This window comes from Agelaius phoeniceus, chromosome 4 (genome assembly GCF_051311805.1).
Source record: "Agelaius phoeniceus isolate bAgePho1 chromosome 4, bAgePho1.hap1, whole genome shotgun sequence".
Taxonomy (NCBI): domain Eukaryota; kingdom Metazoa; phylum Chordata; class Aves; order Passeriformes; family Icteridae; genus Agelaius; species Agelaius phoeniceus.
This window is the reverse complement of record NC_135268.1, coordinates 32,077,067-32,090,288: the sequence shown is the minus strand read 5'-3', so window position 1 is coordinate 32,090,288 and position 13,222 is coordinate 32,077,067. Positions and strand designations below refer to the sequence as shown.

General features: G+C 38.6%; 1 protein-coding gene across 3 annotated transcripts in view; it reads right to left on the bottom strand.

Annotated features, from left to right (window-relative positions):
• LOC129120976 (uncharacterized) overlaps positions 1–13,222 on the bottom strand; it is a 56,475-nt gene that overhangs the window by 10,326 nt on the left and 32,927 nt on the right. For all 3 annotated transcript variants that reach the window (XM_077177230.1, XM_054633832.2, XM_077177231.1), the window contains exons 14-16: positions 8,845–8,884; positions 7,788–7,839; positions 2,183–2,294 (exon numbers count right to left, since the gene is read on the bottom strand). In XM_077177230.1, coding sequence (XP_077033345.1) covers positions 2,183–2,294; positions 7,788–7,839; positions 8,845–8,884 — 204 coding nt within the window. The remainder of the gene's footprint in view (positions 1–2,182; positions 2,295–7,787; positions 7,840–8,844; positions 8,885–13,222) is intronic.

Genomic DNA, 13,222 nt, shown 5'->3' with positions numbered 1-13,222 from the left:
CTGAAATTTGACAATATCTAAATTGCATAAGCTACAGAAATCTTTTCTCCATCAGATGTTTTACACAGTCAGCCTCTGACAATCTCCCTTTAAAGAAAACCAGTTTAAGTCAGTGTTTCTGGTATTCTCATTTATTATTACCCTAATTGATTTATCTTTCATGACCTGTTTATCAGGAAATTGTTTTCATTTAATAAACATCTTAAACAAATCTACAAAAGAATTCCCTTCAAAGCTAGGGAAAATGGTAAATACAAATTCCACCCTCCCAGAAGCACATCTAGCACATATTTTAAATCCATTTTCACATATTTCTCTTATCTATTCAACGACAACTAACAGTCCCTCACCCTTGACATAACCATGAAACTAAGAAAAATACTTTCCTCTCTAAATGCTTACAGAAAATGCTTTAGCAGAGGCTATTCCTTTTACAGTCTAACCCATTTGTCTTTCTCATCCATGCTGTCCTACATTAAGCCACAGAAGTAGGTAAGTATTTAGTCATATGCAGAAAACATTTATATTTACAACCAAGGGCAAAAGTTTAGAGATGCTTCTCAGGGGAAACAACCAGAGAAATTCTGCTGTCTCTCAAAAGTGGGATTTTGCCTGAAAAAAGGCCTGAGGAATTCAGTAGCTGACTGCTGGTGTCAGGCACCTCTGAGAGTTTTCTCAAGTTATAAAAAGGCAGTAGGGAGTCCAACAGCTTTTGGCTTCTCCCATATTTAGCACTGGAGTCACCTTGGAAAAAAACCCAAACCCAGGACTTTTGCTAACCCTTTCATTAAGCCAAACAATTACTTCCTATTCCTTAACTTGCCCAGTCTGATAGTGCAAATACCACTCTGCCCTCCTGCGAACTCCCAGGGAGCTGAGAGATGCTGGTAAGACATTAGATTTCCAACAGACATAAGAGCTGAAACCTACTTAAGACTTTAAATTGTTTCCACACAGCACAAATCATTCTATTGAAGAGATGTTTGAATAGATGGGGAAAATAAATACACACATGGCAATCAGGCATCCACTATCAGTGGCTTTCAAATGGCAATAAACACAAAGTCATGTATGTATTTCAAAATTTCTCTGTGTGATACAAATATTCCTTACTAACTCATAGTAATTGTTACACTGTTCTACTGCTAGCTTTGAGAAAATACTGCTCACCTTTATCTGGAATCCAGAGTAAACCTTAACATATAAATGCCTTAATAGCATTAATTTTTTGAGTACACACACACTTTAATACCTGAATTACTCTTTCACCATCAGTATTATTTTCAGAAATTTTTCCAACTTGTAATTTTTAGGCAGAGTCAGCTGATTGAGATTTTCAAATACCTAGCCACAGCTTTAAACTAATTCTCCCAGTTCTCTGGTAAGCAGAAATAAGATAATGAAGACTGTTTGGGCCAAAAGGGAATGATGGAGCATGCTGTACTTTAAGAAATACTGTATATAGTTCAGCCATTAGCAATAACATTTTCAGGTGTCCAGCACTTTCAATAATTGCTTGTATGAGCAACTCTGATTTAACATTTCCTTTTCATTGCAGACATCCTGATCTGCTCCATTCAGCTCACTGGTTAGCCCTTCTCAAGGTTTTTTCCTTCTCAGAGAATTTGGTTAGACAAGTCTAGCAGCAGCACAGCAACTACACAATCACTATAATCACTATAATAATACTGGATTATTACCCCAGTATAGTTTCTTTTAAATTCACCAGTTCCAGGTTGATCCCATTCTTGTTGATTTTGTGAAGGCTGCCATATGGAACAGGAGGGAATTTTAATTATCTAAGTCCTGTGAGTCCATAAATCATTCTGTTCGTCTGTCCTCTATTCTGAACACTATTTTGATGTAAGACAAACCCAACTATTCCCAGGATTCACAAAAGCTAACATTACAGTATACTTTGAAATCACATTTCAATTTCAAGCCAGCTTTACATGATCTTCAGTTGTGTTAAAAGCTTAGAGGTTTTTAATAAAAATGTACTTCCATACTTCTTATAGTCTGAAATACTACACAACACTTCCAAGAAAACAGTTTGTGTTTGCAACAGCCATAAAAATGTATCACATAAGGAGGCAAAATGTATTTCAGAGACAAAATCCAACACAATTTACCAGGATGAAGATAGCAGATGATAAATTCACAAGTACAATGATGAACATACCTTTCAATTCACTGCTAATCTTGGGTAGATCAAATGAAACCACCTCATCTGAAGTAAATGTGAGATCCTCCTCAAATATCTCAACATGCTGCCCATTTAAAAATAGGTTGATCTGTACAAAGAACACAGATTTTCAAACAGTCAAATCAGAAATCCATTACAATGTGAATAAATAAAACACATTCCTAATTAAGTACTGATCTAGTAGACTTCCAGTAATAGCTTCACATAAAAGGCTCTGTTGCTCCCTTTTAAAAGGTCACAATACAATAATAATTCATTATAAATCTAAAAGAAATCTTTGTTTAGGGAAAGAAATGGTATAAAAAACCCCAAAGGAATTCTTTGTCCAGTTTGGTATTTTTTAAAGGAAGACAAATCTCCTTCCATCTCACTCTATATACTGCAACATTGCATGTCACAACTCTTGACAGCTGAATCCCAAAACTTGAACATTTCCACCTTTTCCATGATGCAACCCCCTTTTCTTCTTAATATTGCTGTCTGTATTATAGACAAACTTCTTGCTGCATTCTCTGTTTATCTTCAAATATATTTTGTGAAAGCTGCTAAAAAAATACATCAATACAGGAATTTTGGGCTTGGTTGTTGCTCAGTAGCAACACTTAGTAGACCAAGTCAAGGACTTTTCAGTTTCCCATGCTCTGCCAGCAAGCAAGTGCACAGAGAGCTGGGCGGGAGCATGGCCAGGACAGCTGACCTGAACCGGCCAGAGGGATATTCCACACCAAAGGGCATCATGACCTTTACATAAATGGGGAGAGTGGGGAGTTGGCTGGGAGCTACTGATTACTGCTGGGGGACAGCCTGGGCATTGGTCAGTGGGTGGAGGGACACTCTACAGGTGTGTCCCTTTCTTGGGTTTTATTCCCCTCTTACTTTTTTGTCCTGTCCTTTTTTTAATAATACCAACAACTATTACTTTGTTTTAATTATTAAACTGTTCCTATCCCAACTTGTGTAGCTTAATTTTTACCATTTTTCCAATTCTTCTCCCTATTACACAGGGCAGGGGGGAGGTGAGAGAGTGGCTGAGTGGCACTTAATTGCCAGCTGGAAATAAACCCTGACAGACTTTTTTCATGCCCAGCACGGGAGTTAATGGGTTGAGATAACAACAGATCTGACTAGAATATGTTAGAACAAATTTCTTACAAGCATTTGTTGTATTAGTTTAATAGCCACTGGCCACAATGACTTATTTGCTCACCAAGCTGATGTGTTTGTTCCTTAAGTTCAATTATACTTGCAGTATGTGTTCTCTATTACAATGTTTATCACCCATGGAAACTGGGCTGAGGTTATCAAGCTGTACTTTGTAACGCTGGCTAATGATATGATATAATTGCTGGTTGTGAAACTAATCTGGTATTTGCACTCAGCATTGCTGTCATCCCTGTACTTGGGAGTCATCTATCAGCAACTATCGATAATTACACCTTTTACCTTTTCTCTTTGGAAACTCAGACCATGGAGGGGACACACTTCCCTTCCTCTTCCCCTTATCCTCCAGCCTAATTACAATAGATCTTGAGAATTTTAAATATCCTGGGATGTTCAAAGTAGCATGTCTCATCATTATGCCTCCACAAAATCAATTAGATTAGGAAAGATCTCCGAGATCATCGAGTCCAACCTATGATCCAACACCACCATGTCAACTTGACCTAAGTGCCACATCAAGTCTTTCCTAAACACCTCCAGGTATGGTGACTCCACCTCCTCTCAGGTAGCTGTAGTGTGTGATAAGGTCTGCCCTGAACCTCCTATTCCCCAGGCTAAACAACCACAGCTCCCTCAGCTGCTCCTTGTGAGACTTGTGCTCCAGATCCTTCACTAGCTTTGCCAGCTTCTCTGGATGTGCTCCAGCACCTCTAAGTCCCTCCTAAATTGAGGGGCCCAGAACTGGACACATGACTCAAGATGTGGCCTCACCAGTGCTGAGTACAGGGGACCACAGGTGACCACTGCCCTGGTCCTGCTGGCCACACTATTGCTGACACAGGCCAGGAAGCCATTGGCCTTCCTGGCCACCTGGGCACACTGTTGGCTCATGTCTTGTGAGTGTGTTCCAGGTCTTGTTTAAAAGTTTAAACAGCTATTTAAGACTACTTCTCAGAGATCAGCTCTGCAGAGAAAGACTTGGGGGTGATGGCTGATGGAAAACTCAACCCGTCAGTGTACGTTCACAGCCCAGAAAGTCAACCCAATACTGAGCTGCATCAAAAGGAGTGTGGCCAGTCAGCTGCAGGAGGTGATTCTCCCCCTCTACTCTGCTCTTGTGACACCCCACCTGGAGGATTGTGTACAGTGCTGGTGTCCCCAAAATACGAAGGACACAGATCTGCTGGAGCAAGTCCAGAGGAGACCATGAAGTTCATAAAAGGACTGGAGCAGCTTCCCTACAAAGATAGACTGAGGGAGCCTGGAGAAGAGAAGGTTGTGTGGAGACCTCACAGCAGCCTACCAGTATCTGAAGGGGCCTACATGGAAGCTCTTTGTCAACAACAGTGGTGACAGGACAAAGGTAATGGGTACAAATTGAAAAAGGGGAAATTTAGTTTAGATATTAGGAAGAAATTTTTCACTGTGAGGGTAGTGAAACATTGGAACAATCTGCCCAGGGAAGTTAGGCATGTTCCACCCCTGAGGTATTCAAAGCCAGGTTGGTTAAGGCCTTGAACAACCTGGTCAAGTGGGAGGTATCCCTGCCCTTGGCAGTGAAGGTTGGGACTAGATGATCTGAAGGAAAGCTGTCTCTCCAAGGAAAATTCTGTATGTCACCCAGATAAGAGCACAATGCAGGGAAGTATCCAGTTCTTGAAAGAAGAAGAATTAGCCATGCTAGAAATGATTTATTGTGACCTAACTAATGTGCAGATTAGTCAGGTCAGATCCAGATGGAGCCCAATTCCCATGACCCACAGGACAGCAATTTGTGTGCAGCACATCATCACTGTATCCCAAGTGACTGGCAGGAATGCCCTGGAGAGACACAGAAACACCAGCCAAGGATCAAGTGGTTCAACACCTCCAGCAACATGGGGAAAAAAAAGTCTTGCTCCCTGAAATATATATGGACCAGTATCTCAGCTTTTAACAGTAACCATCCTTTTGATCAAGAGGAAGAATGTAGAAAGTACACACACAGCAGGCTACCCTTCAGTTTTACCTGTGGGACCACAGACAGGACATGAAGAAGTGGGGTGGAAATGAATAATGGCATTCATCTGTATTGGAGGACTCCCAGTATGAAAGATTCAGACAAAATCAGGTTAAACTTCCAGAGCAAAACAATATAAATGAACTTAGCTGCAGCAGTTATTAGTGCTCAGTTGACAGAAAATGCAAAATAACTCTACTCAGCACTCTTTCTGAAGATTGTCCTTAGAGAATAACTAATAACAACTTGCCTTCAGTAGGTTTACTGCAATTTCTCCCTATGTAAAAGTTTTAGGTTACCTTCAAAGCACACATGGAAAACAACTAACTATTTGAACTGGTGAACTGAAATCACTGGTGATCTATGATAAAATCAGTACAATTGCATAAAAGCAGTGGAAACAACAAACAAGACATTGAATCCAAACTGACACCCAGAAAGCTGTTACCTAACACAAAAGAAAAGAACCCACTGTGGCAATGTTAACATAACTCATAATCTGCTTATGGAATTTTTTTTAGTTTTAGGTCAAATGCTGATCTAAACTAACTAGACTCTTTGTAACTGAACTTCTAATTTAGAAAATCAGTTTAATCATACCATACTCACTCTGTAATCTCTTACTGAACAGCATTTTTTAAAATACAGCTAGAATTTTGAATCAAGGACTTGAATCACACCCCGTTTTTATCCTCAATATTACTGCAGGACAACAGTGATAGGACACACTGCATTTTGCTGACAGCATAGCAGTGCCTCTATCAGATTAGTTACACAGAGCAAGGACTTTGATTTTCTGTATTGAGACGAGTAAATGAGACAAGAGTAAATGAGTAAATGTTAAATTAGGTTACTGTTTAATCTCAACAGCATTTTACCAAGTCTGGAACACAGTGCTAATTAAGTTAGTTAATACTGAATTTGAACAACACATTGGTAGACTAAACTTCCATAAAGATAATAATTTCACACTAAACTTGCCAAAGACAAGCCATTTGTATAAGGCAACATGTAAGTGATGATCAAAGTAAGTAATTCAACTTTACACAACAAGAAAGGTGGGGGTTTCTTTGATGTTATTCCACTGTGAAGACTTTCTAATTAACTTAGATTTAATAACTAAATGGCATCTTCTGTATAAAGCTATGAAATGAAAATATTTTCCTTTAATGAAGAATACAACTTAAAGAATAGGGCTGGTTGTGCTAAGCACTGTATGAATGTTAAAGAGTGAAAACAAAACAGTCCCTTTCTGATCATGTTGTTTTGTTTGCTCCCCCTTGCCCACTTTTTTCACTTGCTCCCAGAGTGCTCCCAGAGCCACCCTAAGCAGAAGCCTGCTGACTGACCTGTGACCTGTTAGGTCACAATACCTGTGGCCTAGCACAGACCAACATTCCAGCCTTGGGCCACTTTCTCAACAGAGGATGGGTGAGAAGGCTTTTACTGAGTACTAGGATGCCTTGGCATGAGAGGGATGCAGTAGGTACAAGCTACTTGAAAAAAAAGGGCATATATTCAGTTTTGTCTGCAGTTTCCAAATGATAAATTCAATACCTGACAGCACTCAGAAGATCAGAGACAATGTTTATAAATCCAAGCACTTTATGGTTTCAGCAAAAGCAATTTCTTCCAGTTTATCTTGAAATCTTTGAACTAGACAGGGGTATCTGCATCACAGAAAAGAAGCAGGCTCTAGATGAACGTGTCATCTTACACTGTAATGTCTCACCTAGGCTACCTAGACATCTGAACTGTAAATTCTTGGACTGAAAGAAACTATTGCTAAGAACTAAACAGGGGCACAGAGTCACAGGCTCCTCCATGACATCACAATAGTAGCACTGGCTTTCATAATTTGACAGTTTTTGTAATATAGGCAAGAATCGAAATTACTACTTTTATTTTTATAGACCTGTTATAAACCTGTTCAATCAGAGGAAATGCAATGATTTTAGTATTTATTTCCAGTAGTATACACAAAATACATCACAACCCAAAAACTCCCAAGAAGTATCCAAGTTCACAAGATTAATGTTCCACTCTCTGAACACCCAACTACCTACTCTTTAAAGACACTCCATTAACCACCAAAAAAGTCTACAATTTTCTTAAGCACTCTTTGCAAATGCAGTAAAAATAAGTCAAACCTACAATTCCAGGAACCTGAAAAGAGAAGCTCAGTTTTGATGTAAGATATTTCAAAATTTGCAGTAATTAAAATGGAAGGTTGGCAAGTTCAACTGTTGCAAAACATTCTGTGTGAGTAACATTAGTCTCTCAGGAAATATTTTTTAATTCAAGTCACCAGACTACTTTGCAGTTTTATTACTGAAAGTCATCAAAAAATGTCAGAATCAGCAGGATTTTTCAAATTACTTCCAAGAAAACAGAACTCAGACTTTAGGCAGTAGGTCTTACCTGAACATTGCTTTTGGGATAATGGAAGAAAAATGGCTTCAAAACTGGAGACCTAGACACACAAAACAACAAGCATAAATGCATTTACCTAGAAATTAATGAAACTTACAGATCATACACCTTTGGACTATTCATACACCAAACACAGGGGAAATTAAATCCATTCAACCATGTCTAGTAATGGTTTTTCAACCAACTTTGGAAAGCCTGAGAAGTGTAAAAACACATTCTTAATAATGGAATTTAAGGAAAGATTTTGTTTAAAAAACTGAAGAAAATTTTACTGAGGGAAAGTAGCCAAAACAGCAAAAATATTTTCTTGACAAAGGATGTACTTCCTGACACTGAAGTCTACTACACTGTCAGTAGCCCCACACTGATACCTAGGCCAGCTACACAGGGCTACTGGAAATACAGCCACAGGTTCTTCTCCCACCTTCCTGTGCAGTATTTGCTAAATGACAGGAAAGTTTTAGATGAATAAGCATCAAAAGGTGAGGCTATAAATCACCACAAGATTTTAGCCGTATCTAGAAAGAAAGTGAATCAAGCCAATTTTTCTAAACATGCTCAATATTGCTATGTTCAGCTCAGTCATGAAACGGTTTCATGCTAAAATTTTGTGGGATGTTCTCGCATTTGACCTTACATTTCTAGGTGAAGTGAACTCATACAAATGTAAATTTGTGGGCCCATATTCCAAACTACCAGCTACAAGAGAAAACTGGTCCAGAAATTTGCATGTATTCATGTGGTTGAGCTACTGCCTTGCCACAAAGTCACATTTCAAGCTTTCCCTACAGCTCATTAAGCCAAGGCATTGCTATGAGCTGATCAGAAACCTAAATAACTCACATTTAATTCAATAAAGAATTTTATTATTTGCATGCATATCATAAAGCACTATTATCCTGTTATCAGTTATTAAGCACAGTGACACAGGAAGATTTAGTTGCTTCTGTGGCTGCTGTCCCAAGCAAGGGAAGCTTGTGATGGTGACTGGTAGGAACATTACAATCACACACTACAACAAGTTAATGGTCAGGAGTTAACTTACACTCTGGGGCGCCCTCCAACAATTGCAGTGAGGCCAGGGGCTGGAAAAGGAAATTAAATTCACAAAAGAATGGTTAAAGCCTTCTTCAAAACATCAGAGCTTGCAGCTTACCATAGCTTGAATTGATCCATTTTTAATAAATGCAGGGAAATCTCTAGAAAATTACATACATTCCCATAAATTGACAAAACTGAACATTTTATACAAGTTAAAAGGCAAAACACGTAACTGTGAATTTTAACAAAAAAAATTTAAATGTGCAAAGTGTGAACTAAATCTTTAGAATCTTCTTCCAAATACTTTGTATACGAATGCCAGGGAGGCAACACATCTGATAAAAAAGAACTTTGCCTTAGTTTTTTTGTCATTCTTGTTTTATTTACTTTCAAAGACAGCAGAGAAAAAAATTCTGATGAACCATGGTTTCTTTTAGTATTTAATGACTTTGCTTGCGTAGACTAACTGTTAAATTTGAATCACTCTCTCTAGCCTTTAAACTAACTTTGCCTTTTTAAGGTGCTGGGTAGTGCAGATCCCATTCTCTCTCTGTGGTACAGAAGCAATTCAGGAGTTTAAGGCATGAGCCCAGATCTGTGCTAAGTCAGCACTGTATTATCAGGTTGCCAGGCTCTGTCATTAAACCCATATGCCCAGCTCAGTATTTCTGAAAGAAACAGTTCTGCTCTCCTCATCCTTGAGTATAGCTTCTCACCCTTCTGTCTGGCATGGACAGCAGGAACACATGATGCATCAGAGCTCCAAACAAGAGGGGAAAGAAACAGTAAAATGCATACATTACATCAGCCTAGGAATTAATTAACAACTATGTTAAGCAGTCCCTTTAAAAGAAGTGCTGTGGAAAGCTGCCCACATGGTATATTTGGCCAAATTAATTCTGGCTAAAAAGGGCTTCAGACTTTCTGCAGGTGTGAATGCTCTCAGTTAGTGCTCCAAGCAAGCTAAAAGCCAGGTAACTGTGCTGCTGTTATACTAGAGCTAACAGTGATGAGCTCTACTCCACAGCAGGCTGCTTTAGCTTGGATTCAGTGCCTTGTCAATGTGGACACATACCAGTGGCAGCAGAGATTACACAGCCTTGCCATACTCATGCTCATCAGAAGCGACTTCCCCAAAAAAGTCTATAATGTTTTATAGTACACAGAAAAAAAAACCTTCACAAGAAACAGCATCACAAATAACCACCTCCTGCTCACTATGTACTGCTAAAAAGAAATGTGGTGGTGGACAGAAAACAAAAGAATCCCTTACGTAAGTATTACACAATTTTAAATAATCCAGTGAGGTTTCAGCCCTATATATCTTACCTGTGCAATCATGCAAGGAGAACTGCCACTCAGCAACAAAACCAGCTGCAGAGATTTTATTGAATTATGTGCCTAGTTTGTTTATTTATGTTGCTGGGGAAGGAGGGTGGATATGGTAAGGTCAAGTTGAAAATACAGGTCCATAAAGCTAGTTAAATTATCTGTGGATGTCATATGGGTCACTTCCTGCTAGGCAGCTGAACTGCTCATTAAGGATACCAGAGTTGGCTCCAACATCAATTTCAACCTCCTGAAAGCTTTTAAAGAAAGCTCTTCATTTGCTTGCTTTCACACAAGGGATCTTGACTCCTACAACAAAGTAGTTCTCAACAAAGACAAGAAAACAGTCCAAGTAAGAGCAACAATTGCTCACACCTCGAGGCTAGGATAACCTTCTTCTGTTGGTCTTTCTGAAGTTCAGGAGCACAAGCTACTGCAACAGCATATCTGTCTTTGGAGCTACTACAGCTATCCCTACAACTGCAGAGCAAAGCTACACCTTTGTGCAAAACTATAATAGTGTTGTGCACCAACATCCCAGGTGCAACATTATTAAGTTCTATACTATGATTATTGTTTATGTAAATATAAATATGATGGAAGCAATATAAAGTCAAATTTAATTTTTATCTATCTGAAATTCCTAGTTAGGTCTCAAGCAGAGAAGACAAAGCAAATCTTCAATTACTGATTGTAAGCCACAACCAGTTTGTTAATTCTGTAAACAGCACACTAGCACTACATTTCACCTCAACCCAGGTCTCAGATTCCTATTACATTCCTCCAGTAGACCAAAAGAAGGCAATGGAAGGTGTAGTACAACCAAGAAATAGTGAACCTTGTCACTGTGTTTAGACCTACCTTCTGCTAATTAAATTATGATTGCCTTGGATGTCCCAAGCAAACTTCTAAAAATATCTCTTCATGCTGTAATTTATGCTTATGTTGCATTGCCTGTTTAAATATCTGTAGAGATGCTCTCCCTCCTTTCTGGAAGGCTTATCTTTATCTACAATAACACAAACAATTTGTCCTACTTGTAGAGAATATCAATCAGTCTCAAATGCAGTCTCAAATCCCTAAGATTCTCAGCTAAATTGAAGCTCTTGATCTATTTTCCCAGAAACTTCACATGACCACTTTTTGTCATCAGAGCTCCATTCCTTAGTACCTCAAGGAAGATAAAAGTATTGTCTCCTCTGCTACCACTGAACCTCTTGAACATGTTGCTTCACGTCAAGCCAATGAACTCACCACCACTCTCTGCTGCCAGCTTCTGTGCCTCAGAATGGCATAAAACTGATGTACTGCAGAATGGAGGGATTACCTGTAGATGGGAGACCTTCCTTTCAGTGCATCCATATCCTATTCATCTGTAGGTACAGTGTTTGTTTGGTGTCAAACTGAGTATCATGACACTTATTTTGATCCAAAAGCCTGGGGACCAAGCCTAAGAACTACAAATTCTCCAGATGGCTGGGCATTTTAAACCAATGAGTACTGGGAATCACACCACTGGGATTCCACTGTTTTTATTAACTCCCAAATATATTGCATGGTTGGAAAACCTTAAGGCAGTAAGAATGGTAAATCTACTCCTTTCTAGGTGACTAAGCTCTGGTATGGGACTCTTCCTTCAGATTCTGTGTTTAAAGGTTTAAATCTACACTGAATCTATTAAATAAATATATTATTAGTTAGAAAGTGCTTTTCTTTTATTAATCTGCACATTTTTTTATACAGTCTTATCCTGTCTTCTCATTTTATGCCTCCTTCCTCTAGTCTACTTTATGTCTTACTCATTTTCAGCCCAAGTATCTTACAAAAACTAAACCATCATCCTCTGTGTATACACGTTCATATAATTAATTATTTGTCAGGTTTTCTTCCTTTGTCCTTTGTTCATGATTGTTTCAGAACACCTGTAGACTCCCACATTTTGGGTCCAATAGCAAATTTGATCTAAATATGAAGGATGGAGAGGAATCTCAAGAATACCAAAGCACACTAACATCCCATGACTGGCACTCCCTGTGAGCAGAGATATAGGAGGAACAGATATCCATGTAAATAATACAAGGTGAAGCCCAATCAGGACACAGTCCTTGCTACAAAAGCTTGACAATTTCTGGTTTCCCATGTATGTTTTATCTCTCCAGCTGTCTCTTAATCTTTTTTATTTTCTCACCCTGTAAAACCCTTCTGTGGATGGACTTGCAAATACAAATTCTTTTAAAAATCCCATATGATGTGCTGGAAAAGAAAACATGATAAATTTCATGAGCAGAGGTAGCAAGCAAACTAAAGAGTACTTGGGAAAACCAATGTTGCTCTCAGTTGGGGAAATTCAGCGGAATGGATCCACTGATAATCAGCCCCAATAAAAGATGCATAAAATTAGCCCAAATAAGCACCTATTTCAACATGCAGAACTACCATCTTCTAATACATTATAATCTATATCATATATACCACACCCTGTAAAATGCCCTACAGCAGAAAACACCCTGGTTGGAACTTGTAATCAACCTATCAACCTATGAGATGCAAATTTCCAGCAAAACAAGCCTCATTCCTTCCAACCCTCATTTATTCACCACTAGATTTACAAATGGCAAAAAACCCAGATGTTTTGCCTCCTTAGTACTCCCTCTATCCTATTCCAATCCTACTTGAATGGTCACACCTAATTTTGGATAATTACTGCTTATTCTTTAATCTACTTCTGTCAAAAAAAAAAAACCCTTCTGTAGAATTCCATATATTTTTCCACAGAATAAAAAACATTATGCAATATACAAAGGATGCTAGACTGCATGAAGCATTTTGTAAAATGTTTTGGAGTAAAAAAGCATGAAAATTTTCCAACTACTTGTAATCTAAAAAGCTTTAAGCACTTTAAGTTTAATAAAACTTAAGAGCTTTTTTTTGAAGTTTCACAGAATTTCAAGATACAGCAATGTCTCTTGCTGAACAGCTTTCAGCTTTTGACCCTTACACTTCCAGTGATTGAATCAGCTCAACCAATAGGTTATTAATGTATTTACCACACA